The 26,410-nt window shown below is 52.6% G+C and overlaps 6 protein-coding genes and 1 pseudogene across 6 annotated transcripts; 3 read left to right on the forward strand and 4 right to left on the reverse strand.

Annotated features, from left to right (window-relative positions):
- Positions 1-1,625: 1,625 nt before the first annotated feature.
- SAPIO_CDS3350 (Ww domain protein) lies at positions 1,626-5,357 on the forward strand (the record flags this gene model as incomplete). Its single annotated transcript, XM_016786161.1, has 2 exons — positions 1,626-4,108; positions 4,181-5,357. 2 exons carry the CDS (start codon positions 1,626-1,628, stop codon positions 5,355-5,357), a joined length of 3,660 nt encoding a protein of 1,219 aa, XP_016644167.1.
- A 615-nt stretch (positions 5,358-5,972) lies between these two features.
- Positions 5,973-7,161, reverse strand: SAPIO_CDS3351 (Phosphomannomutase; the record flags this gene model as incomplete). Its single annotated transcript, XM_016786162.1, has 3 exons — positions 5,973-6,225; positions 6,308-6,762; positions 7,072-7,161. 3 exons carry the CDS (start codon positions 7,159-7,161, stop codon positions 5,973-5,975), a joined length of 798 nt encoding a protein of 265 aa, XP_016644168.1.
- Positions 7,162-7,939: 778 nt separating this feature from the next.
- On the reverse strand, positions 7,940-8,887 carry SAPIO_CDS3352 (annotated as a pseudogene; the record flags this gene model as incomplete).
- A 1,577-nt stretch (positions 8,888-10,464) lies between these two features.
- Positions 10,465-13,493, reverse strand: SAPIO_CDS3353 (uncharacterized protein; the record flags this gene model as incomplete). Its single annotated transcript, XM_016786163.1, has 3 exons — positions 10,465-10,530; positions 10,605-10,764; positions 10,867-13,493. The coding sequence occupies 3 exons, from the start codon at positions 13,491-13,493 to the stop codon at positions 10,465-10,467; spliced, it is 2,853 nt and encodes a 950-aa protein (XP_016644169.1).
- Positions 13,494-14,268: 775 nt separating this feature from the next.
- On the forward strand, positions 14,269-17,114 carry SAPIO_CDS3354 (Condensin complex subunit 2; the record flags this gene model as incomplete). The annotated part of the gene is made up of 4 exons (XM_016786164.1): positions 14,269-14,363; positions 14,445-15,036; positions 15,105-16,724; positions 16,821-17,114. The coding sequence occupies 4 exons, from the start codon at positions 14,269-14,271 to the stop codon at positions 17,112-17,114; spliced, it is 2,601 nt and encodes an 866-aa protein (XP_016644170.1).
- A 1,150-nt stretch (positions 17,115-18,264) lies between these two features.
- SAPIO_CDS3355 (uncharacterized protein) lies at positions 18,265-19,630 on the reverse strand (the record flags this gene model as incomplete). The annotated part of the gene is made up of 5 exons (XM_016786165.1): positions 18,265-18,391; positions 18,532-18,817; positions 18,940-18,994; positions 19,367-19,400; positions 19,515-19,630. The coding sequence occupies 5 exons, from the start codon at positions 19,628-19,630 to the stop codon at positions 18,265-18,267; spliced, it is 618 nt and encodes a 205-aa protein (XP_016644171.1).
- A 4,645-nt stretch (positions 19,631-24,275) lies between these two features.
- SAPIO_CDS3356 (uncharacterized protein) lies at positions 24,276-25,193 on the forward strand (the record flags this gene model as incomplete). Its single annotated transcript, XM_016786166.1, has 3 exons — positions 24,276-24,380; positions 24,650-24,669; positions 25,010-25,193. 3 exons carry the CDS (start codon positions 24,276-24,278, stop codon positions 25,191-25,193), a joined length of 309 nt encoding a protein of 102 aa, XP_016644172.1.
- Positions 25,194-26,410: the final 1,217 nt, after the last annotated feature.

Raw genomic sequence — 26,410 nt, forward strand, 5'->3', positions numbered from 1 at the left:
GTTCAGCAGCCGAACGGTCATTTCAATGTTCCAGTCGGACCTGGGTGAATTACGTGAGCATTCATTGGTGAATTCTGGAGATCTCTGTCCGCTGCTGCCCGTTTGTCGTCCTGGGGCCCCTGAGGCGTTTTGCTTTCGGAAGACAGGTTTTCCTTGCTTGAAAGCCCGCAACTTTCCCTCCAAGTCGTTCTGTTGAATTATTCGAACCCACTTACGATGGACTTGGTGAGCCGACCTGAGTCCCTTTGGGGTCGAGAGTCAGTGCCGTCTTCTGGCAGCACAATCGTGTCCAACGTCTGCGACTAAGTACAAAACCCTTGCAGCTGTGCTCAACTGTCGAACTGTCGAACTGTCGATCGATCACGAAGAGACAACTGTAACGTACCCCTACGAAATACATACGTACGTTACTTCGTACATTAATCATTTTTACAGAAGAGGCAGCAGCAATCAATAAGATCAATGTCTTCGTCAGCTCGAGGCTCATAAATCCCAAGCCAGCAGCGCCCGTTTTCGCCCCCAACAACATCTTCTTCAGTGCCTGATTATCCATCATCTTTCATCAATCATTTCTGCCAAATACTTCGCATGCACCCGAGGAGATATTACTAGACGGGATCCAGTATGGCAGGTCTTGGCCTTCACGGCTCAATGACGAGTCCTCGACCTGTGGGCGCTTCGAAGTCTCGTTCCACCACGCCCATTTGCTGGTCCATCGAATCTCTAAGCGCCCAGCTTCAGAGACCAATCACCAAGCTCCCCTCCCTGCAGAAGTTGCAGGCCTCCTAGTCGACCTGTATTGAGCGGGACGAGCTCAATCAAACTGATGCCACCGTTGGTTGTCCAGTAACAATGGACTGGTCTGGCCTGCCTAGTATGCCGCCACTAGGAGCATCAAATCGGCCCCCAATCTCACCCTGGCTTCAATGAGGGAAGCTCTGTGCTCTCTCCATGTCGCCCTCGTCGCTGTCTGCCCCATCTCACCCCCTGTCCCCTCCCCCCTCGTCACCCGCCCGGTTCCACCCTGCTGTGCTGTGATGTTATCCTGGACCTGGGCCAGCGAACGGTACTGGACGAGCTCGTTTCTTGATGTGCAGCTGCAGGTGAAAGAAGTGCGCCTCAAGTCTCTCTCTTTTTTTCTCTAAGAGTTCCACGCGAGCTTTCTTTCCCTCATTCTTCTCCTGCTTCCCCGTGTTACGTGTTTCTTGTCCAAAAGCCCCGACTCTTCGCTGAATAGAAATACATGCCTTGACGGGATCGAATCTCTCCATCTTCTCTCTGTTTATACTCACGACCTTGTTGTTTGTGCCCGTTTTGCTGTCTGCGCCATCCTTTATTCCTTGCGACTTGGACGTTTCCCTTGGGGACCCATTCTGCGACCACCACCCCGCCCCCCTCATTTTGGTGCCATCGTGCATCTGGCTTAGCAAGGAAGACACACCCGCTTCTGCACCTTTGATCTGGCGACACCCAAAAATAACCCACCTTAAGCTGCCGTGTACCTAATTGCTCGATTGTTTTCTATCTGACGATAGATCTGTACAGGTGTCATTGAACCTGAACAGAATCGTCGAAGACATCAGGAAAAAAGAGCATAAGATCCACCTTTCCCAAAGGCCTGCCCAATGGAACGGAGCAGGGGAATCTCAGACGAGGAGCTCTTCCTCAGTAAGCCCGCGCCAACTGAGGATTGCGATAGTCCGACAGTTGAACCTCTGAGAATATTCAAACCGCAGAGCCCGAAACCCGCCGACCGTTTCAAGTATCCCCCGCCTGGCTCGTCTTCCGCTACGCCTTCTTCGTCTTCTTCCTCCTCCAAACCCAAACCAGCTTTCCTGCCGCCTGGCGCGCTGAGCTCTGCAAACTTGCTTCCTCTGCCTTACCCCGAAGACGACGATGACGATAGTAGTCGCAACAGGCCGAGGCCCACTGTCAAGCCCTATCCCGTGCCCTCGAGCTCGGCCTATAATGACACCTCCCCTCGCATTACCAGTCCCCTAGAGAATAAAGGTCCCGGCCTTGCGGAGCGACGCGGTGCCACGCCGAAACCCCTGCCGACAAGTCCAATCGACGACGATCAGTCTGGTCTGTTTGCGAAGCCGATAAATAACCTTACTCAGAGGCCCGGCTCCACGGCCAACTACCCTCCCTTCAACAAGAAGCAATACTACCCACCTCCGGGTGGTGGTTCGTCCAGCTCCGCGGCGGCGGCAGCGCGACCACCCGAGTCACTGCGCATCCCGAATGAAAATATGGTCAATCGCTTTGCATCGACTGCTAGTACCTCCACCACCCGAGCAAGTCGAGGATCGCCGCCTCCTCCCGAGACCCCGATCGTCGAGCCTGGTGAAGTGCCTGGCGGCGGTATCGAGGCGCGCTATGCTGCTAGTGGCATATCCGGCACCGCTACTCTAACAAGTCTTCAGGCCCAGAGCGCCGCGGCGGCGCAGAGGCTTGCTCAATACGGAAACCACCGGCCGCCTCAGCGTCCGTGGACACCGACTGAGTCTCCCGATCAGCAGCCACATGGACCGCCTACGGTATACCAAGGGTCTGCTCCGGTGTCGACCGCACCTGCGCAGAACGTGGCTTCGCCAGCTCCCAAGCCTCCAAACGCCGAGGGCAACGGCAACCTCCAAGTGAGCGTGTTAGAGCAAGATTTCCAACGCCTAGGCACCAAGACCCCACCCCCTGCCTACTCGAGTGTTAATCCGAACGCCGGCTCCGCTTACCCCAACGAGAAGCAACGGCCGGCAGCTGCGGCTGCCCCCGCTGCGCCCAATAATGCCGCCTCTGCCCCTCCTAAGCAGGCCCCCGCTGCTGCTGCCGTTGTTGCTACGGGAGCCGGTCTCGGCGTATCACAGCCTAGCGCCGCTGCTGCCGCCGCTCTGAACTCTGGACATCCTGCCTTTGCCAACGATCCTCGGCCAGAGAGCATCCCTCCTCAACCTCAAGCAGCCGCTGCCATCCCCAGCTCGTCGCAAACCTTCGCCGCTGGAGCGGCGGTTCCAGGCGGCGCTGCGGGCCCTGCTTCACCTCCACCGCTTCCCGAGGGATGGATTGCCCATCTCGACCAGAACTCTGGCCAGTATTACTACATCCATCTCGCGACCCAGGCGACACAATGGGAGTTCCCTAAGGGACCCAACCCCATCCACCACGACGTTGCTCCCTTGTCGCCCGCCGCCTCTACGTACGGAAACCCTCTGGCATCACCCCTATATGGTGGAAAGCAGGGTATGGCATCTCCTCTGTTCGGGGGCAAGCAAGGAATGGCTTCTCCCATGTTCCCGCCGCATACCCCTGGAGGATACGCCGAGAGCATCATGAGCGTTGCGAACTCTACTGCGCCCACGGCCGGTTTCACGGGCCCGCCACCATCCGCTGGCGTGGACATGTATAAGATCCAGCCGACAAATGGAGTCTATTTTGGCCCATACCTGCGCTACGGCAACATGAATATCGAGAAAGGCGTTTGGTACGGCAGCATCATGATTGTAACCGATACTCCAGAACCTCCCACGATCCACATCCATCTCAGCGTCGATCTCTCTCCCAACCCCAGGCAGCTTATCCCCCATGTCATCCACACTCACCAGCGATGGAACTTTTACAAATACGAGATCGATCTTCCGATGGGCGAGCAAGGCACCGAGCGCTGGACCTACGCTGTCACGTCGCACCTCGGCTGCACGAGATATGAGTTCGTCGTCGCCGGACGAAGCGAGCTCGGTTGGCGATTCATCGCGCATTCGGGCAACGACTTCGCAGCCACTACCTCTCAGAACGAGCGATCGAAGCTCGGCGGCGTCAGCTTCATGTGGAAAGACGTATTGCAGAAGAACGTCGACTGCGGCGGTTTCCACGTTCAGCTTGGTCTGGGCGCGCAGATCTACGGTGATCGGCTGTGGAAGGAAGTGCCGTTGTTGAGGCAGTGGTTGGCGATGCGCGGCAAGGAGAATCGAAAGAATGCGCAGTGGACGGCGAGGCATGAGGAAGATGTATCGCATGCCTACTTCCACTACTACACGAGCCATTTCGATCAGCCTTTCTTGCGGGAGGCTTTCGCTCAGATTCCTCACATCCTTCAGATCGATGACCACGACATGTAAGTGATAAATGCTCCACTCGAACCATTGTTGTATCGGGAAGTATGATGCTAACCGAACGCGCTCTGCAGCTTCGACGGCTATGGTAGCTACCCCGACTATATGCAGAGCTCTCCCATGTTCAAGAACATTGGCCGCCTAGCTATCGAAATGTACCTTCTCTTCCAGCATCACACGACCGTCGAGATTCTCCGAAACATGAGCAACGACATGGATCTTTTCACAGTCACGGGACAAGGCTGGCACTTCGTCAAGTACCTGGGACCTGCTGTCGCCGTCGTCGGCCCAGACTGCAGGTCTGAGAGAGATCAGGCGCACGTCATGGCGGGCCCGACGTACCAGGGCATTTTCCCCAGAGTAGCGTCGTTGCCACCGAGCGTGCAGCACTGCATCTGGATGATCTCGGTACCCCTCATCTACCCACGCCTCGAGGCGGTCGAGAGTCTCGCCGGAGCGATGGCGACGGGCAAGAAGGCCGTGAACACGAGCTACAACATCCTCGGCAAGGTAACGAGCTCTGTCGCGGGCGTCGTCGGCGGCAAGGAAGTCGTGCAGCAGGGCTTCTCTCACGTCAAGAAGGCCGTCGGAAAGTCGGGACTCATGGGCAATGTCCTGAATCAATTCGGTGACCTCGATGTCGCCGAGGTCCTCAAGGATCTGTGGACGCACTCGAGCAAGGATCTCGAACGCACTTACTTTATCCGCACACTGCAGACTATCGCGCAAGACAAGGGCGTGCGCATGACCTTCCTCTCCGGCGGCGTCAACTGCTGCGGCGCCGGTCTCGTCCACGACCCATCGCACCCTTCGGACCCCAAGACCATGTACCAGCTCATCACATCGCCCATCGTCGCGGCGCCTCAGCACAACTACATCCTCAAGCTGCTCCACAACAACAAGCTCCTCTACGTGCCACAAAACGGCCACAAGTCCACGCACGAAGTCTCCGACACCAAGGAGGACATGATGGAGATTTTCCACACCGACGCCAGCGGCGCCCCTCGCGAGCTCAAGAAGCTCATGGGCAGGAGGAACTACGTCGCCGTCATGGCGTACGACCCCGATACCGTGGCTGCGGCGGCGGCCGGGGCTGTCCTCCCTGGACAGATTCCCGGACAGCCGCATCTTTTGTCTCCCGAGCAGCAAGGGCTGTCCAAGTTGAGTCTTGCTGTTGATTTCGTCGTGCAGGGTGATGGGGCGTTCCAGGCGACGACGAAGTATGGACCTGTTATTGTGCCGGGGCTGTAATGATGGTGGGGGCGATTGTGACTGACTTAGGCGAGAGAGATATGAAGTTTAGATACAGTTTGGGCTTCTTATATGTGATTTTTGTTCTTCTTGTAACGTCGTCTCTTTCTCTTTTTTCTTTCTTTTAGCTGTCAAATCTATGTCTATCTACATATAGCTAGCGATACGGTAGTTTGGGATATCTGACATAGTTTTCTCTTTTGGATCAAGCTCCATCCTCAATCTACGCCACGAAACTAGAGCATACGACCTGCGGGCTTCCGACATGCAAACCAACCGTGACACCACACAAACTTTTTAGAAACAAGATCACTAAACCAAGCTGTCTATTTGCTTTGTACTTTTGTTTTTCCTGCTTCCCCTTCTATGAAGGAATTCGATGCATCTTCTCCCATCTTGAACATGACTTTATATATCTCCAAGTCGTTCACAGAAGACCAACCCCCGAAACAACAACGAATTCCCTTGCACATTATGGCTCTCGGCCCGAATTATTATAAAACGGACCCCGAAAATATAATATCATTGCCAGCGCTCTATCATTGATTCATTACTTCATCTATTTCTCTATAGACCGGTTTCGACGCCTCTCCCTCATGACAATTCTTTCTTTCTTCACAGGTCAAACAGCTCCTTGAGGATCTTCGCCGTGTCCTCGGGGCCGGTGACGGAGTGGCCAACGGTGCGGGAATCCTCGTAGATCTCGTAGTCGTTGCCGCCCTTGAAGGTCTTGTCGCCGAAGAAGTGGATGGTCTTGTAGGTCACGCCGCCGGGGGCGTTGGCCTCGTTTTCGAGATGTCGCAGGCAGTAGGTCTTGTCCCAGCCCTCGGGGAAGACGTCGAAGGAGATCTGACCGCCAATGGCGTAGCTGGAGGGAAGAAGACGCATTGTTAGGCAGCTGAAAACACATACTAGCCCCTTGGAAGAAAGAAGGGGGGGAATCCACTTACTTGAGGCCGAGGTGGCCAAACTTCTCCTTGAGAGCCTCAATAAACTTAGGCCTAATATTATTCGCCTTATCAAAAGCCTCATACTCATTCCTCTCCTGAACGCTCGCGTTCCTTCCCACAGGTGACACGTTAATCATGCCGTTCCTGAACTCGACAAAGGTACCACGCTTGACGGGGACGTCGAGGTCAGCAATGTAGCGCAGGCAGAAGTTGACAAACTCCTTGTAGGGCTCCTCGCCGACCTGCTTGATGAAGCTGTTGGAGGGGAGGGTCTCGCCGAGGCGGATCGCGGTGAGGCCGTTCTCGGCAAAGCACCAGTCGAAGATGGTGGTGACGTCGACGGAGGCGGAGCCAAGCTGCTCTTGCTGCTTGGCGAGGTTGGAGCCGCCGACGAAGCCGATGGAGCACTTTTCGCGGAGGCGGGAGAGGAGGTCGAGCATTTCGGGGGTGACGGGCTGGATTGAGGCGGAGGTTAGCCAAGTTCAGAGGTTTCCATTTTTTTTTTTTTGTAGGGTGAGTATAGGTAGTTAGGCGTTGATAAGTGGGGTATAAGAATCAATTGTCGTTGCGGCAATCTTTCTTCTTTGCATGTTGAGTGCTTGATGCTCTCTTGGGCGCCGAGAAACGACGTCGATGGCGGGGCAGACGTCGATCTTGGCGATGGTGGGGTCAAGAGCAGCTTCTCCGCCCAACACCAAACACCAGCACTCAGGCATGGAGGGGCTCTTCGCGGGAAAGGGGGAGGAAGGGAACAATGAACATACCAGACGGGCCGGGGTCAAGGTGCCGTCGACATCGAAGAGGCAGATGGTGTCCTTGAGGGGACGCTGGTCAACAGGGATGAAGGAGGCCATCTTTGCGGTTTCGTAACGAAAGGTGGGTGAGGTGAACTGGGCGACGGTCAAGGTGTCGGGGAGAAAAAGATGTTGAGAAGGTGAAGGAGGAGAGAATCTCTGTGAGTACAGAGGTAGATAATCAAAGAATAATTATCGTGGCCCCCCCTTTTTGAACAGTCTCAATTGGGGAAAGAGGCGGTCAAGTTTGAGGGGTTGCACAAAGCTAAGGAGGTGGCAGAGTGGCAGCCGGACAACAAACACGGTGAGAGGCTGAAATGTCTAGTTGGAGGGGCACCTTCCACACCAGTTCCACACCAGGGTCTCGAGGGACCCCTGGTCGCGGGGTACCTGAGTACGGCATGGATCTGACACGGCGTGGGGACTTTAGTGGGTAATTCAATGTTAATTATGAGATGCGCCGACTATTATTAGCAAAACGAGTTTGTATCGACTTATACGAGGTGAAGGAGTGTACCTCTCTCCGTACCTCAGGCGGTTCTCATCTCCCGACTGGTCACGCAGGTGGAAGAACCTTGAAGGCCCCTGAGACACAGGCCGAGATCTCTATCATCTTATTTAATCCTCATCATCGGATCAATTGAAAAAACACCACTGAGTACGCAGTACGTCCGTCTAAATTGTTTCTCTCCCCTTTTCATTTTTTAAACCAATTTCCACATACTCAGAAACCAAAAGCGACTTAATTAATCAATTCAGTTAACATTCAATACTAGTCCCAGATCCCATTAACCCAACATAGAATACGCTACAGCCAGGAAACACAAGCAATGCTAATCTAGTCCTTCCTGCCGAGGAAGCCAGAAGCAAGGTTCTTGCCAATATCCGTCAAGTTCTTCTTCTCGTCACCCTGGTACGCCTTGTAAGCTCCCTGAGCAACGCTTCCGAGCTCCTTGTAGTCGACACCGCTAGATCCGCCCTCCTTGTTCTTGTTCTGGAAGCTGGAGTAAGCCTCCTTGGCATCGCGGCCTACGTCCTGCCAGCTGCCGGTCTTCCTCTCACTGCTGTTGTTGCTGCTGCTGTTGCTGTTGTCGTTGTCGTTGTCACGGCGGCTGCCGAAGCTGGTGTCGTTGTCGTTGTCCCGGCGGCTGCTGCCAAAGGTCGAGTTGTCGTTGTCGTTATCATTGTCTCGCCTGTTACGGTCCTCACGCTCGCTCTTGTTGAAGGAATCGTTGCCGCCGAAGCGGTTGTTGTCACGGCCCTCCTCACGGCTCTCGTTGCTGCCGTAGCTGTTGTCGTTGTCCCGACGGTTGGAGCCAGAGTCGTTGTCGGACCTCCCGTACTGGCCGTAGGACGAGGTCTTGTTGTCATCGTCGTCCCTCTTGTTGTAGCCGCTGCTGCCAGTAGTGGAGGAGCCGAAGCGGTTCTGCTCACGGTCATTGTCGTTGCTGGAGCCGAAGCCGCTGTTACCGCTGCTGCCGAAGCGGTTGCTGCTGTCATCGTCGCGGTCGGTACGGCTGCTGTAGTCATTGCCGCTGCCGAGGCGGCTGCTTTCGCGGCCCTCCTCGCGGCGCGAGTTGTTGTTGCCGTAGCTATCATTGTCGTTGTCGTTGTCGTTGTTGCGCCTTGTGCTGCTGCCATACGAGTTGTCACCGTACGAGCTGTCATTGCGGTCATCGGAGCTGGTGTTCAGACCGGAGGAGCCGTAGCCCTGGCCCTGGGTACGGTTCTCGCTGCCGTAGGCATTGGAGAGCTCGTTGGTGGCGTCCCTGAGATAGTTGCTCATGATGAAGAATGTTTATTAAAAAAAGCTGAGACTTAAAATGAAGACGTGTAAGTGTGTAGGAGAATAGAGAGCGAGATACTGGGACTAGGATTTTGTGATTGTGAGTTTGATCTTGATCCAACGGTCTTCTTCTTCTCCATCTTGGCAGCGTTCCTCGCTCCTTTTATACACACCTCTCGAATGGTCCCTCCCATCTGTTTCTCATCATTTCATCATCGTCCATATCCGTCATCTCCGATCCTCACCACTTTGGCCCCTCATCAATGTACGTACCTTGGCCTGGTAGCTCTCTCGAGCTACGTTAGCTTCAGCTCGTCCACAGAGGCGCAGCCCATAGCTCCCCAATAATAATCCCGCAATGCCTCACCACCAACCACACCACGCACGCCCATCTGAGCACAAATCCACCCCACCGGTTCCCAACTGCCTAGCGATTTCCCCTCCCTTCTCGCAAAGGAAAAAGCAGCTCCATCTCTAGCGTGGATTCAACCCACATCACTTTCAGCTCCAATAGACACACACTAACAACGATGGAAACGCCGTGCATTCCCTCATCACGCCGGCGTCTTCGATAATCACATCGCGTTAGATCCTCCGAAACTGTCGAAATCGTCCAGGTTCCCTCCCCTCCTACTGCTTTCCCCTCACCTTGTGACCCCCGCCCATCGCCTTCAACCGAACACACTCGTGCCGCAAATTGAGGAATTGATCGGCGAGCTTTCGCTTCTGGGAGGGTAGCAGCTTGCTTTTTTTTTTGGATGTGCCTTTTTCTCTCACATGCTTGCTCATGATGACTTCAGCTACGCAGGCATCCCTGAGTTAAGACCCGTTCAGGCATCCCCTCCCAGACCCACCCTCAGCAGGACAAGCTTTTTTTTTTGCCATGGCGAGATACTTGCAGTCGTCGGTGGGGTATGCCAGGACGTACCTGGATGGAGTCTAGGCCTCCTCTCCTAACCGCCGTTGCTATTGAGGAAAACGAAAACGTCACCTCTAGTCTCGAGCTCGAGCTGCGGAGCTAGTCCCGTCCTCGGCAACGGCGTGTCCGGTGTGTCGATTTAGACCTGTACGCGAGTGCGTCTTGGGAATAGTCTCGATCGCTACGACACGTAAGCTGTGTAACGGCATCTAGCCAAGATTGATCATGATAAACCTTCTTGTGATGAGAAACGCAAACAACAAATGCCATTGCCATAGCTAAAGATATCCCCATACGAGTAGTATATGCCGATCGAAATCCCTTCCAAATATACATTGAGGAAAAACAGGTTCCCAACAAGTGTACAAAATAAAAGCAAGGAAATCCATATTCTCTCTCACCCACGGGCCCTCCTTCCCCGCACCATGGGTATCAAAGATGCAATTAGAAAAAGGAAAAAAGAAAAAAAAAAATGCGAAGGATGCAAATAAGAACTCCGTCCCCAGATCTGTACAAAGTAATATACTTGTAGTGTACTTGTAATATGTAGTATAACGATGTGTGATGGAGAGTAGTATACGTACCACGTTCGGCACCGGGCTTCCCCTCCGACACCAACTCCTCTCATCTCGACACCTCACTCCAAACGCCCATCATCTCAATCACGAGATTGACCCCGGTACTGACGCACCAGAGCGCAATCAATCCTATACCCAGCCGCCGGCTAAAGACCCAATCGTTCAGCGATACAAACATTAGCAGAGCCACGAGTGTAATTAGCAAAGTCACCGCCGACACCACGAGGCTGCCGCTGATGTGGATCTTGTACGGCTTGTACACAATTGGCCGGTCGGGGTGCTTCTCGTGCTTGCGCCGCGCTTTGGATACCATCCCAATGAGACCCCCCGTGCTGACGCCGAGCAGGATGTTGAGCATTGGCCCTCCGACGCAGCCCGAGCTATGAAGAAACCACTAAAGTTAGTCGTCAAGCTTATGTAGGCACGCGGTAGTGAGACGCGCCGTCTCAGAGGGGCCAAGGGGAGTAAGTTAGATGACTTACAACGCCATGACCGGAGAGCCCAATCGGGCGATGGTGTAATCAGAAACCCAATCGCCCACACTATTGCCGGCAGCAAACACCGTGAGTCCCAGGATCGCGTCTGATATGTCTAGGATCACGCCAATCGCCTTCAGGACCCCGACGACCTCTCCGGCAATGACGGCAATCCATGAGACACTCACGAGGAATCCGGGGAAGCACAAGAGGGTATAATACTTGGGCCTCCGATCCGATCTCGTGGTCAACCAGACGATGAGAAACAATGCGCCTGACGCTACCAGGGACCATTTCACGTCAGACACCACCTCCTCCGCCGGCTGCTCCATGAGCACAGAGGATATGATAAATACGGAAAATGGCGGGCCAGCTAGAGTTTGAATCATGACCAGCCATTTGTTCCAACCCGCATCTTCAGCATCCACCTGCCCCGACTCATCAAGTGGGAGGCTTGGAGTTTCCACCGGTTTCGGAACCGTGGGCCTATCCATATCTAGCGCCACGCCTTCGTCAACGATCAGCGGCGAGCTTGGAGTTGCCGAGTCGTAGTTCAACGTCCGGTTTGAAGTAACCGTGTTTCGTCTGTATCTACGAAACATCTCCCACTGGTCATTCGCAGATTGCCGGCTCGGTTCATTTTCCTCTTCACACTCAGAACACTGGGACGTCTCGTCAATCTCTGGGTCTCTTGCGTCAACAACGGGTAGCGTGATTGAGAGGAAAAACACACTCGGGACAGCGAGTGTGCTGACAAAAGCGTCTGCAAAGGTCTTTTCTCGCCAGTTCTGTAGTGTAGGAAATAGCGTCGCCATCATGCTCTCGGGAGGGGGGAGAATAGAGTACGGCCACCATCGATAGGGTTGGAGAAGGCCAACACCGCCATCGACTTCAACCAAGACTCCATTATCGGTGGGGATGATGGGAAGCGGAGGCTCAAATAATGACGGCGGTGCAGCCTCTGACGTTGGAGACATTGGCATCGGAGATTCCACATAGCCGGGAAATGGGCTTAGGGTGTCCGAGGGTTCGCTCGTGGTGCTTCGGCGACTGGGAATATGTAGACGCAATGGTTCGGGCGCCAGCGATTGACGTGCTGAGCCCCCCGTCTGCGTGTCTAAGTAGGGCTGCCTAGGACCAAATGGATGAATTGGGGGTACTGCTAGATTGCCATCTAGTTGGAAGGACCTTGTAGAGCTCGCTGCCCTCGAAGGGGACAGAGACGGCGAAGGCGAACCGGACAATTGTTCTTGCCTAGCTTCACGCACATGCGGTGGCAAGGCAGGCCCTCCGCTATAAGGAGCATTGTCAGAAACGTCTCTAACATTTCCAGTATGAGAGTGTGCGCGCTCCCGCAGGGGTGGCGATGTGGTATCGAACGAAATGGTAGGCTCAGGAGGAGCTTCGGATCGAAACCTCGCGGCTCTGGGTATGTTCTGCACAGAGTGCCGACGGAAGTGCCCGATACGTCCCGGGGGAGAAAGGCCTTCTTTCTTGAAATGCTCCAAAGCCGAGTTGAATTCCAATGCACCCACCAAACTCGGCCGTATGAATGCCGCCGTCGGCCGTCGACTAGCTGTTGGTTGTCTGACTCGCATGTTGTTGGCGATCTCAACCGCCATTTGTTCCCTACGCATTCTTCCATCGTCCTCTTCTTCCACTTCGTTCAGCTGGTCGCCTTCAATTTCGATTCTGGGCATCGAAATTGTCGATTCCGGGCGCGAGGGACGTGCTAAAGCCTGCACGCGAGCGAGCTGAGCCGCAGCACCGGGTTGGTCTTCATATCTCTCCTGGCCGCTCGCTTGGAGAGCCTCTTCGATGGCATGGGCTCTACTCTCCGCTAATGCGGCACGCCTGGATCGTCTCATCGTGTACCAATGTGAGACACCCACGAAAATGACGTAGAAGGCATAATAGGCGATCATGATAATACACTCGAAAAAGTGAAGGTAGCCATCCAACAGAAACACAAGCGTAAGGCAGACAGCAACAATAAAGAAGAGGAGGTCTCTAACAAAGCTGCGCTTGTCGACCTTGAACTCGCGAATCATCGCAATAGACCCCGCCACAATAGCAGTGATGAAGCATGCCGCGCCAATGAGTTCACCAACAGCCAGCGCTGCACTGTTGGATCGCATGGACATGACAGTGCTAAACAAGTCCGGAGAGCCATTCCCCACAGCAAGGAAGGTAACTCCGGCGAGGTTCTCGGGCATGTTCAGCACGCTGGCGATTGTCTGGAGGTTCGGCGTAAAGAAGTCGCTTGCGGCGATACCAATGGTGGAGAAGAGCAGACCTAACCAGATAACGAGGAGGGGAAACCCCACGACCCTCGCATATCCAAAGGCGCAGTGATACACCGTCAGGTAAGGAACTAGACCCGGTTGCTCATCATCGCAATTCGTTTTGACGAAGGAACACACATCGGGGGTGCGGTGGACGTCTCGGCATTGTACAGGCTCAGCATACCTCGGGCCCAGCTGAGGACTCCTGCTAGGATCATCTGAAACGAGGTTCTGAAGGTACGAGGCAACGATTAAAAAGGCGGCGATCGCGAATGCCGAGTAGAACGACCGGCGAAAGAGCCGGCGCCACGGGCGAGAACGGCCGTGAGATGTGGTGATAAGAGACATTATTCACAAGGTGAGATCATCTGGGTTTCGGTGACGCCATTGCCACTGTTGGAAAAGGGCAGGGTCGGTGAAGTGCTCATTCCCTCTCCGAATCCCAATTCCATCTGGGAGGGGGAAATCAAGAATATAAATCGATTGTTTGTGGGAAGAGTGGATATCAAGGGGCGAATTGACGCCTACGCAGTAGATCAGGGGATTGGATTATGAAGTATTGTACTGGCCGAATCAAGTCAGTGACGACGACAGCGGTCCGGATCAGGCAGTTAGTGGTGCTCACTTTGACACATGTCGTGGACATGATTGAGTGGACACTAGAATCCAGAAAGACAAAAGACCCTCTGCGCCAAGATTAGTTGACCCCGGTACCGGGAATGCAATGGAACAGAAAGCGGAAATACTTGTCACTTTGACTGGGGCTGTGCATTTAATCCCATCCTTCACTATCGACGAGGTACCGACTTCTGATTGGTCAAGCCACAATTCCCCCGACCTAACTGGAAGCATCCTAGCTCGGTACCTCGGTCAGTACTTCGAACAGCGTCCCCCTCACATTAGTCGCTTATCTCCACGTGATGATAATGCAGCTCACTTTATTTGTTTACATTGGGCGTTGCGCACCAGCAACAGCAACAAATTGAAGGAGCAAGAGCATCCACACACACGGTGAATCCCCCCAAATACGTAAAGCTGGAGGACGCGACGGGGCCAACAGCAGCGACCCAACACCGCACCATCTTTCTCACGATCCGCCACAAAATATCGCATCTCCTCCAAAATGCCGCGAGTAGCACAGGGCCCTCGAAATACGGGCTCCAGAGTGGCTTCTGGGTCCATGATCGCGTCCCCATTCAAGACACAGTCCCCCATCAAGTAGGTTCTCACCGCGTTTTTCCCCTCGCTCGACCTGGCAACGGACCAGGGATTGGAATGCTGACTCTGAAACACTGGCAGGATCCCCCTCAACGATGATGCAGAGGAGAAGGCGCGGCGATTACTCTCACGACAAGCGCTCCAAGAAGCCCAGATCAACCAGCTGAAGCTTGCTGCAACTCCGGTGCGCAAGGGAAGCCTACGAAGCATGGGAACGTCGTCGCCCAGCTCGAATCCGCGGACGCCCCGTGGTCGTTCGCACCCCTTCAGGGATGACGACGACGATGATGTCGTGATAAGTGGGAGCGCGGTCACGCCGATGAAGAGGGTGCCAATCCTGGCCAACTTCGAAGAATGGATGAAGATGGCGACTGATAACAAGATTAATGCGGCGAACTCGTGGAATTTCGCCCTTATCGATTACTTCCACGACATGTCCCTCCTAAAGGAAGGAGACGGCGTTAACTTTCAAAAAGCCAGCTGTACCCTTGATGGGTGTGTCAAAATTTACACGAGTCGCGTAGACAGTGTTGCTACAGAGACCGGGAAACTGCTCAGTGGATTAGCAGATAGCAACAGCAAAAAGAAGAGCCAGGACGGAGACGAAGAGGCTGAAGATAGTGAGGAAGAGGTCGACGAAGACGGCACTGTGAGGAAAAAGACAAAGAAGAAGGTATATAGTGAACCATCCAGAGGAGTGGGCTGCCAACATCAAAAACGCTTGCTAACTCGCCAATGCAGAGCCAACGTTCCGAGGTGACCTTGGCGCCCTCATTCGCCTCCTTACAACTCAAGAAGTTCGAACTAGAGTTTGCGGTGGATCCTCTCTTCAAGAAGGCCTCGGCCGATTTCGACGAAGGTGGCGCCAAGGGCTTACTGCTCAACCACCTCATGATCGACTCCGAAGGTCGTATTGTCTTCGATAGCAGTGACGATGCAGATGACAGGGCCGCAGACAAGGGGAAGAAGGGCGATGCCGACGCTGAGGAGGAGGACGGTGAGATTCCCGAGGAAGGAATCGAACCCCCTACTCGTGAGGGTACTGTCCAGCCCCAGGAAGAGGAGCCCTCTGTCGAAATTGATCTTGCCAGCCTCGCTGCAAGGTTTATCCCCGACCTTGGTCGTCTAGATGACCTAGATGTCTGCCCATCTCTCAAGAATTTCGACCTCGGCGACCCCTCGGGGTCACTCGACATCCCCTTCCTCAAGGCACCCGAGGACTGGCGCCAGGACCAGGATAAGGGCCTGGGAACCTTTGGCGACAAGTCCGGTATGCTCATCGATGACGACCATCCACCGGGATTCGATGACGATGATCTCGGTCTCGGGGCCTTCGATCTAGGGGCCGACATAGCCTTTGGTGAGGGTGGAGAGGCCTGGGCGCGCGAAGCCGCCCTAGAGCCGCAAATGCGCGTATATGACGCTGGGAACGGTGCTGCCGGGGGCGAGGGCCTCGAGATGCTCGACCAAGATTCCGGCGAGTACATGGTCACCATGAACCACTCCAAGAACCCCGATCAGATGCATGAGGATATCCTCAGCTACTTTGACCAGGCCCTGCAGAAGAACTGGACGAGCGCCGAGCATTGGCGTATCCGCAAGATCAAGGACGTTAACAAGCCCGCCGACGCCAAGCGTACGCGCAAGGAGAAGGAGCCCTTCGAAATCGACTTCTTCTCACCCCTCGACCCCGTCCTCGCCGAGGTCATCTACACCCCCGCCTCGAGCAACTCGGCCATCTGCATGCCCAAAAAGGACTGGAAATCCAAGACGAGGAACCTCCTCCCCGACGACAAGCACTTCAGCTCCAAGCAGCTCCTCAGCCTCTTCCTCAAGCCCAAGGCTCGCATGGGTCGTCGTCGCGTCCTCGGCCGTGCCGGCACTGGATTCGGGCTCGGTAACGGTTTCGGCGCGGCAGCGGCCCAGCAAGACCGCGACGACGTTCCCGAGGGCGACATGGATGAGGCCTTCTGGGCGCAGCGCAAGGAACCCCTCCACAACACCGAGGACACGGCGCTACCCCAGGGCGACTACGACGCCAACTTCTTCCAGGACGACCTGCCCTTCGCCGGTGGCTTGGATGATGACGATGACGACCTCGAGTTCGCTGACGCCCGCGAGCACTTCTCGCCCGGTGCTGACCTGGCGCCTGGTATGACGGAGGGCGTGGGTCTCACCGCGGCGTTTAACGGGGAGACACTCATGGGACCGACTGCCGGGCCGTTTGGCACTACGCTGGTGACGCAGACGAGGAGGGTAAGGCCAGAGTATGTGCAGTATGCGCGCGTGGCCAAGAAGGTCGATGTCAGGAGGTTGAAGGAGGAGATTTGGAAGGGTATGGGCTTTGAAAGCCTCGAGAATGTACGTTTTTTCCCCTCAAATTCCTTGCATTTTCTTTCTTCCTTTTTTCAGTTGCCGTTATGAGGACAAGACGAAAGCTAACACGAACTTAACAAGACCTATGATCCCGACTCCTCCCGGCTCCCCACACCGCCGCCCTCATCCAACGATCCTCTCCCCTTAGACGTAAAGGCCTCAGCCGACGCGACGCTCAAGTTCACCGACGTGGTCAACAACCTCCAATCAGTGTATCCCAAGCAGGCCATGAACGACATCTCGACGAGCTACTGCTTCATCTGCCTGCTGCACTTAGCCAACGAAAAGGGACTTGTCATCAGCAAGACTCCTGAGTTGACGGAGCTCGACATCAAGAAGGACTGGACGGCTGAGATTACGGCGGGCGGTGACTAATTATGAGAAAGGAGGCTGGTTAATTGCAAAAACAGGAAACAGCGACATGATCTGACGAGGCTGTGAGTTTGGGATGACTGGGAGTTTCGGGTTTGGGCAGGCTGGACTCTGTATAAATCAGTTTGATTTGAGACGATTTTTAATTGCATTGCTTCTTTGTGTCATATCTCTTTGTACACGAAGAGTTTCTCGTCGTGCTGTCGGATCAATATCCAATGGATAAAGGCTTTCAGATGGTAGTCATATCAGTGTTCGTTGAGATGTATTATAGATTATATCAAACTCTGCCCCGATGGAAGAAAAGCAAACTAGGAGCCCAGTACCGTCTCAAGTTCAGCCGAGTTCTCTCCAAGATTCAAAACCCAACATTCACAGATCAAATTAGGGATTTCCGGCCCTTTGGATTACAATGACATGTTTACAACCTCTTTTGTTCAAAATGCATGTCCTTCTAAGAAGCCTCGTGTTAAAATACCGCCATTCTCATTCTCATTCTTTTTTTTTTATTAACTTTTTTTCCGTTTTAGGGAAGCAACCTCGTAACTTCGTTTTTCGTCTGCAAAAGGCGAGGGTAAAAAAGAGTATGTGATACGGAGGATCTTGTGGTCGGCTGTGTGTCCGTCGTCGTTAAGTCCACATCTCGTCCCTCCCCTTAGGCCACTCGTGCCAGCCAACAAGAAGAAGATACAACGATGAGGTTGATTCTGAATTCGACCAGTCCAGGGCTTAATCGCAGTTCTTCGAGACGCAAAGGGCCTATTGATACATTGGTGGAGCGAGATTGTTGGATGGTAATGGCCTGATCGGGAATCTGGTGTCCCTTTTAGGGCCAGCGCCAGTACCGTATAATTCTAGACTCCCTCTAGTGTTTGGCCAAGTTCCACGTCGCATAGCAGATGGCCCAGTTGTAGGCATCGTCGCTGCCAATCCCCAGGTCCCGTTCCGGTTATATCGGCCGCCCAGTTGCGGACCCAAGTCGACCCTATCAAGTCTTGGGCTCGTCATCCGGCTATCAATTATATCGGATAGGGGGGGAAGAGCTTGCGGGTTGGCTGTCTCGATATGCCGAGGAGCAGGCACTTCTTTCCCCGGAGAGCCGGTGCCCGTTGTCGCATGGGGAGAAAGAGGAACGTTATTTACCACGGCGTCGTTACCCGGGGTAATGACCCAACTTCCGGTAGAACTCAAACATTCCACTGAGGTATCGAAAGATCCGCTTCGGCATGGCCTTGAGCTGCTTGGAGACGTGCCCCGCGTCGTGTAGGCGCTGCCGCCGCCTGTTTCGTTACTCCCAACGCTGATGCTACTCCTTCCACTTCGGTGGGTGGCGTCGTCTATCAAGATGCCTCCACAATGGCTTTGACCAGGACCTTGGCCCTGTCGTCTCCAAGCATCATTTCCTGCGACCAACATCGACTGCTCCAACGGTGAATTTGCCTCCACCTTTCTCCGCGTATCCTCGCCTTGACCTTTGCCGCTTTTCTGGTGCTTCTTTTTGAACTCCTGTAAGTATCGAGAGTACTTCTGGTACTCGGGAGTCTTCTTGTACTTTGCAAGTTCGTAGCTGTACTTCTCCTTGGCCCTTTGTGCCTGCGTTTCCAGAGTCTCTTTCTCTTCGTGGGGGAGGCTTTTCCAGCTCTCTCCCACCAGTTTAGCGATCTCGGTGAAAGACAGGTTTTGCCCCTTGAGGCCTTCTCGAATAACTAAGGGGTAAACACATTGTGTTAGCCAAGCCAGCCTCGACGCAGCAGGACAAACCGACAAACCCCCCGAAAAGGAAGATATAGGGTTGTCTTCTCAAATTTGCGTTGTCTAAGGAACTTACTGTTAGAAAATACCACATAAGCTGAAGGTGGTTTCTCTGGCGCATTTCTATCAGGCTATAGAGTAGGTGAGTGGCTGGAGGTTTACAACTACGATGTCATCAAGGTGAAAAAGGGAACTCAGGATAGCTCACTTTGGGATGTCTGCGATATTTCCTCTTTGCCACAACTCCTTCACGATCTAGAACTGGCTCTGGCCCGTTTGGCGTTGGTCTTGACGAATCCGAGTTGATCTCCTTGTTCGTCCATGACTGTAGTACCACATGGGGCGAAATCCTTCGAGTTTCGGCGATTCGTCGTTGGAGTTTCTATAAACAGTCTCAGAAATGGAGGTCAACGGCGATTCCGTCGCCAACACCTCTCTCAGTCTGTACCAGTTTTCTGACTACGAAGTACACGAAGTACAACTGCCTGATCATTGGTACTTACCCGACGGTGGCCAAGCTTGACCCCAAGTGCATCGCTGTATACCATATCGAGACCATACAGTTAGCTATCCGATTTCCAAGGGACAGACTTTTACACCCGCCGGATCTCTCTAGGTGGAACAGTCGTAGTTCGTATTGTCGGTACGTACAGGTCTGACTCGGTAATGTCAAGGATTGTATCCCAAGAGTCAAATCCTTCTTCCATGAAGGATCCCAGATACTGGGACATTCCCAGGCCGGAAAGGATCTCGGCCAGCTCTTGCATCGTGCACACAATGGTTACTGTTTTAGCTTGCTCTCGATAGGTTTTGGTCGTAGAGAGGCGATGGCAGCGGGTCACAGTCGGACGGCGAGTTTATATCATCCACGATCCTGGTTAATCTGCCTTCGTCGATTCGCTGAACGTGTTAGCCAAAGCGGCAAAATATTGTTCGAGGAGCGGCGACATTTGGGTGATCGGAGAAAATTAAGCCATGAACAAGTCGTGTGCTCATCACACGACCATTCTTCAGGTTTGGCTTCTCTCCGGGAGTAGGCAGGTGCGTTGGGAATTTAGAGGAGGAAACCGACACGGTATATCGGGGGAAGGGCCTGAAGAGTAACTTGATGTAAGTAGAAGGGCGCGATGATGATAGGTGGAAGGACCCTGCTTGGAAAGGGCCGGAGATGGCTAGTGACTGAAAGCAACGGGCGCCAAGTATGGATTAGGATGCTTGTAGGCCTAGTAACAGCGCCTGGGAGAGTTCCCTTAATCACAATGCGATGGCTGGACCAACATGCGACTCATAGATGGCAGGTCGAAGGCGTGTGTGGAAAGAACCTTTGATTGGGAGACGGGGAAAGGAAGCGATCGAAAGTAGGGGGATGAGCGAGTGACGAAGCGATGCACAGATGCAAAGATGGAAAGATGCACGAGGAGGCAAGGTTTCCAGAAGAGAGGAAAATAACAGGGGAAAGAGACAAGGGACGAAGAGGGAAGACAAGGGAGGGGGTTCAACAAGTCTGGGGAGCGGAAATAAGTACGAAGGTACGGGTCGCCGTAAATTCCCCTTGACGTTTCTAATCCCTGACGCAGGACACCTTTGTAGAGATAGCCCATCTTCAACGTAGACCAGTTCCATCATCCCTTAGACTAGCTTCAGTTGGTGTGGAGGGGTGGAGGAGTCGAGTGGAGGAGTACGAAGGTAGTGGGCCGGAGGAGGAGGAGTGGAGGACGAGGGAGCGGAAGTTAGACACGTTGGTGAACGGGACGGCTCTTGATCCCGGAGCACGGAAAGCGACCTTGCGGCGTTACGGGCGAGATGGACGCAGCTAGGTCGAGATGGATATTGACCAGATGAGGATGACGATGAACAAAGGGGAGGGGACGGGGGAGCATTTAGTTCGTGCGAACGCCAATCAAATTCAATCAGAGACAGCTCCCCCGACTCTCGACTGCTACGGTAGCTTCATTGCTCATTGCTGCTCACTCTTTCCCTTGACCTTTCCATCAACGAATCTAAGGCTCACTCTCTTCCCACCCTTCTTCTTAGTGCATGGCTTGCTTCTCTCCTTCTCATCGTTCTTCCACTTCGATGTATATGTATATCAGCTCCGTCTTTCCTTGCGCTTATCCCTTACTCCTGACACTCCTAACAAGCACCTCGTTACGAGTTGGGAAGATTTAACAAGCTTCACGCCCTAACAAGGCCGGTTGTGTAGTCGTACTTCGTATAACTCTATAACTCCTTCGTGGGCAAAAGTGAGCTTGAGACTTGAGGAAAGAAGGCCAACAAGATAACCAGCAAGGGAACCAGCAAGTGAGCCAGAAGGTGAGCCAGAGAGTGAGCTAGGAGGCATCATTAGAAGCTAATGTAATATAGCAGTACGCTAGTTTAGATGATATCTACGCCATAAACAGCCGAGAACACGTCAATGCAGCTCTAGACATTGATTTGATTCGATCAATGATGGTCTACGTCCATACTCATCCTGCTACCTTGTGTTTATCCTCTTGAACTTGATCCTGATCTCGATGTTGAAGCTGACGTTGGCCTTGACTCGAAGCAACAATCGTTCAACTCCCTTTCATGGCTACATTATCCCCCCAAACCCCCCAGCCAACTTGTTTCGGGGCAATCTATATTTAACGCGCTTCGAGTTATTGTAATTCTTTCCAAGCATCTAGATGTTTCCTTGTACCGGAGAAAGGGTCTTAGGATTCGGAAAACATAAGCGCACGTAACGGGTGCAGTTCTCAGTTATTGATCCTCACATTCTCTCCAGGAAAGGGGCTCTCCCAACCCCCCACCCTCCCTTCTCGTGACTATGAGAAAGGGATCCGCGGCCTATGAAGGGCGAGTTGATGTCGACGCAAACTGAGCTTGACCGAATTGGGGAGAATCCTGCTTCTGGACATTTTCATCACTTCTGCATTGGTCATTGACATATGTAGGTGCATGTCGATGTCTCTGTAGATGTGCATGAAAGTCCGCATGGATCATTGATCAAGTGTGTCCTATGGATACCTTGATAGGAGTTTTCAGGTCTATTTCATGAGCCACGACGTTTCCGGGGGATTAGTCCATCAGCGTTTGAAGTCTGGGAGAGAGGTCGAGCACGCATTCGGCACATATTATGCTCTCATGCTCCAGGTCGTCACAGTGGCAAACTAGTGAATGGGGAATGCTTAATAAGGCCAATGCTCTTATGTATCATATGTATCATACCTGAAAAGGAATTTGACCGATACCTATAACGCTACATCGTCAACGCTGTCGTCGATGGTACAGTACGCGTGTAGTTGTGTAGTTGGTTGGATCAGTTGGATCTAGTGGGACTTGGAAGCTTGGACGTCATATTGAAAGGCCATCATAACGGTGCATTTGTCGCAAATTCCGTCCTTGAGGCAACCAATAGATTTACAAAGGTAAATCAATCTGCATTCCCATTCCAGCTCGATAATGGCAACGTAGGCGACCATGGCGCCTTAGCATGGAGTCAAAATGCCCAGTACGCATACTAAAAGCCACCTTGTGAGGGATCACATAGGATCTCAGATCTCCTGGATCAATTGATGTTGCGTAAACTCGATTAATCTACACAGGTACAAAGGGAGATATGCTCTGTACTACACTAGACCAGAGGCAGCCTAGCATGGAGTCTCCCGAGCGATCACCCGCCGTATCGGTAAGTGCCCTGTCCATTCTTGATCTTGGGCTGCTGGGTTAGAACCCTTGAGCTTGAGGGTATTAGCACACCGGTACTGCACCTGGGCAGACATGGAATTACCAGCACGAAGTACACCCTCACGCCCATGCCGAAGATTACGAAGTACTCCCAAGTCCCCAGGCTCATCACGGCTTCGTTCGATTCATCAATCATGATTTTGAAGCTGATGCCATTCATCATTCGTCCATAGCCAAAGGTACAGCCCAAAGGCACGGAGTAATAATTACCAGACTTGCCGTACTGATAGTGTGTTATCAAATGCTTTGTACTTCGTATAACTTACGCATACAAGCAGTTATTTTGTCGTACTCGCATCGACGTTTCGTGTCTCTTGATCAAGTGGGTCGGGAGGTTGCACTTTCCAAGCTTCGCATGTCCACCGAAGGGTTAAAGGGTGTATATTGCCGTCACACTTTTCTCGTCCCCAACAATCCAACAATGAAGCGGTATCATCAGATCACCGAACTGCCATTTGATATTGATAACGCGTATCACCAGCCGTTGACTACGAAGGTACAAGTAAGTTGCGGCAGATGCTCTTCGCAGGTACTTCGTACATATATCAAATTGACGGAATTGGCGATATACTTAGGAACTTGGAGAGTGGGCGTGGGGTTGCATGCATGCCTAGTTTACAACCATCCATAACCATAACGTCCATGCATATAGAGTACATATGTCCACCTCCATTCCGCCACTCGTACGCTTACACTACGAAGTGTGTGTAGATGCCAAGTTGTTGTGATGGTCGTCGATGTCTCGGTGTGATCGAGGAATCGCAATAGGCGAGACAATTCAGGTGGAAGCAGAGATATCAAGTGATTCCGGACCTGGTATCAATGTACCTACAGAGGCAAATCCAAGCCGCCCTCAGCATCCGGTCAATGTTCTCTGTGAACAATGACGGAGAACATTTCGAGTTGTAATTGTGCGTTTTGTTGGGTCCTGTTGTATGTCCTGTTGTGTGTTCTGTTATACCTATTAAGGATGACTAAGGTTAAGGTTGGCATTTCATGGCTGAGTCACCCAAGCCAGTCAAGGTGCGTTGCATTGATGCCTTGAAATCGTCAACGCACATGCTTCCATCATTTGGCGACTTTGCTGGCCTCCTCTTGAAGGGGGGATGGAAACAGGAAAAGAACCATCATCAATCAAGGATCGATCCAACCCATTACGTATTGATCCATTCGGACTTCGACAAGTTCAATTGTTCCTGACCTCTTGGTTCCCCCAATCCATCTATCCATCCATCCATCTAACCTCGAAGCTTGATGTGGCCTCTTGGTTAGAGTATCAGTACTCTGTCCTTCTGTCCTTCAGTACTAGACCCTTTTAGCCTCGTAGAATTTTTGCCCTCAAAACCACCGCAAGCTACTTCGTATCAGCAGCCCCCAAGCTCCCCGCCAGCAAGCTGCAGTTTCCCCTCAGCCCCATATGACGCTGCTCCACCTGGCGGCTGCCTGTGCTATTTCCCCTCTACCTCAGTACCGCTGTCTATCATTACTTCCTAGAACGCACCCGCACCTTGCCGTACCTAGTTCTTGATTCCCGATTCGACTCTTTACCAGACTGATTGCCACATTTCCCCCAGTTCTCTTATTACCAAGACTTTCTCGTTTTGGACTACTGCGCTGTGCAGAGATTGGTCCTTTGCAGGCAACACCAATTTTTTTTCTATCCTCTTTTTCCTACCGCCAATGATGGCGTCCAACGAGTCCAACGACCTACCCCCAGCCTCGTCGACCAACCCAGAGATACCGCCGAGCGCAGACCCTATGGCCTATGTAACCGGTGAGCTGAAACGGGTAAGTCATTGTTGTTGCATTTGTTGCATATCGAATGTCTTTCTGTCCCCCCCCCCTTTCTCCTGTCGATCCATTCCCACCCCTATGCTCTTCCTTCTTCCACTTGCTTCGATGATGGCATCAACTAGGCCCTGGCTAGTCCTGGCGGAGACTGGGAGCCTCTCCCATTACCACTGAGCCCATTGATCACCTCTTCTTGGCCCCTGCCAGAGCCTACAGTTGCCATTTAATATACTTTTTGCTGATGCTAAGCTTCCGATAACCTCTAGGCATTCGAGGATATCGCCAGGTATTGATTCTTTTTTTCTTCCCTTTCTTCCTCTTTCCCTTTTCGTGTTGTCCAAAGTGACTATTCCCAAGCTTTTTCAACCTGACATCATCCGTCTCTCCTCTCAAAGCTCTGCCAAGGAAACACATCCTCTCCAACAACCATCACCACCCGTCACAGCACCACTCCACTTTCTTCACATACCCTTCGTCCGTCCCGTCCGTCGTAAGGCCCATGTTTAAGCCCATCCCTTACTTCCTGCTTCGCGAAAATCCTAGCTGGAGCTCCCTCCCCCCTCCCCCCTCCCCAAATTAAAACGCACAAGATACACTAACACGCTGGCGACGGGGGGTTTCTACAGAGGCGAGCAAACAGCGTCCCTGCTCGAGGCAAGCTTAACCGCCCTAGAGTCCAAACTAGATGCCATCCTCGCCGCCGCCGAGGTCCCTGATGCAGAGGAGAGGGACGTGAATTCCGACCAGGGTGTTGTCGACAGGCGTGCTCCTCCTGGCAGCTCATCAGCGAAGGAGGAGGAGAAACAGTGACATGTGCTGGGGCGGTGGGGGATTCGGCTTTGATACCTTATACCTCTCTTGTTATTCCATCTTTGCTTCTTTCGTGCTAGTCTAGACTTCTTTCGTGAATTTCTCTCTGTGTCGAGTCTCGGCAAGAGAAACGCACTTGGCACTTGGGTTTATAGGAAAGACAAGAAGAATGGTACCGAGGGCTGTGATACATACATATTCTTGTGTTCTTGCGATTGGAAATTCGACCCAGCTCCGCATGCGCAGTAACCCCTAAGGCGGTAACCGACAATACGAATAATTGGCAAAGAAGCGCGTCAGGGAGCCTCGGTCTCTTAAAGCCCTGTCGACATCTGTCCCGGTGTCTTGGTCGATAGCCAAATGTTCCCCAATTTCCTTCCTCGGTGCTCTTGACGAAGTTCCTCATTTCCACATTGCTTTGGTGATGGAAGAAAGGTTTAACTGGCAGCGAAGCAAAGGGCCAAATCAGCGAAGAAACAGATCAATCTCCATGAACCCCAACAAAAAACCCGATAAACCAACAGAGATATTTCATATATCAAGATCCAAGAAGTAAGAAATGTGAAAAAGTATAAGATGAATTAACTGTTTTCATTTGCCAATCTTCGCTCTTTAGCAAAGAAAAATAATACCCTGAACATGGTACGTCTCAAAAGTTCAAATCAACAACCAAAACACCATATCCACCGTCCCCGTAGCCTGGTCCAAGAGAAGAAAAAAAGACATTAGAAACAAGCATGCATAGAGGATAATGAAACGCGAAAAAGGTAAACCAATAAAAGAGGAAGACAACATCCAAACATGAAATGCCCAGGATGGGTCCTTTTTGCTCATCTGCTTGCGTCAATCCAAAGCCTTGCCTCGCCTTTCACGAGGTCGGGATCTGCGCCTCGGCTTGATGAAAGGAGTACAGGCTTCATCCCATATTTCCAAAACAAGAAGAAAAAAAGAAAGCAGTATAAATGCGCCCCTTCCCTGGGGCGAAAAAAAAAAAAATACAGGGATATGCGTGCAAATGAGATTTCCAAAAGCGACAAGTTATGAAAAACCGTGATAAAACAAGGGTTAGTTAGGTATATAGAGACGCCCACAACGCTTTAAACCTGAAAAATCATCCGTATATCCGCATCAGATGCTTCATCATCCAGTGAACACTAAATATGACCGAGTGATATGACGTTGCCAGGCCTCAGCGGTGTAAGACCATATAGGCAACG

The sequence above is a fragment of the Scedosporium apiospermum genome (genome assembly GCF_000732125.1).
Source record: "Scedosporium apiospermum strain IHEM 14462 chromosome Unknown SEQ_SAPIO_0088, whole genome shotgun sequence".
Taxonomy (NCBI): domain Eukaryota; kingdom Fungi; phylum Ascomycota; class Sordariomycetes; order Microascales; family Microascaceae; genus Scedosporium; species Scedosporium apiospermum.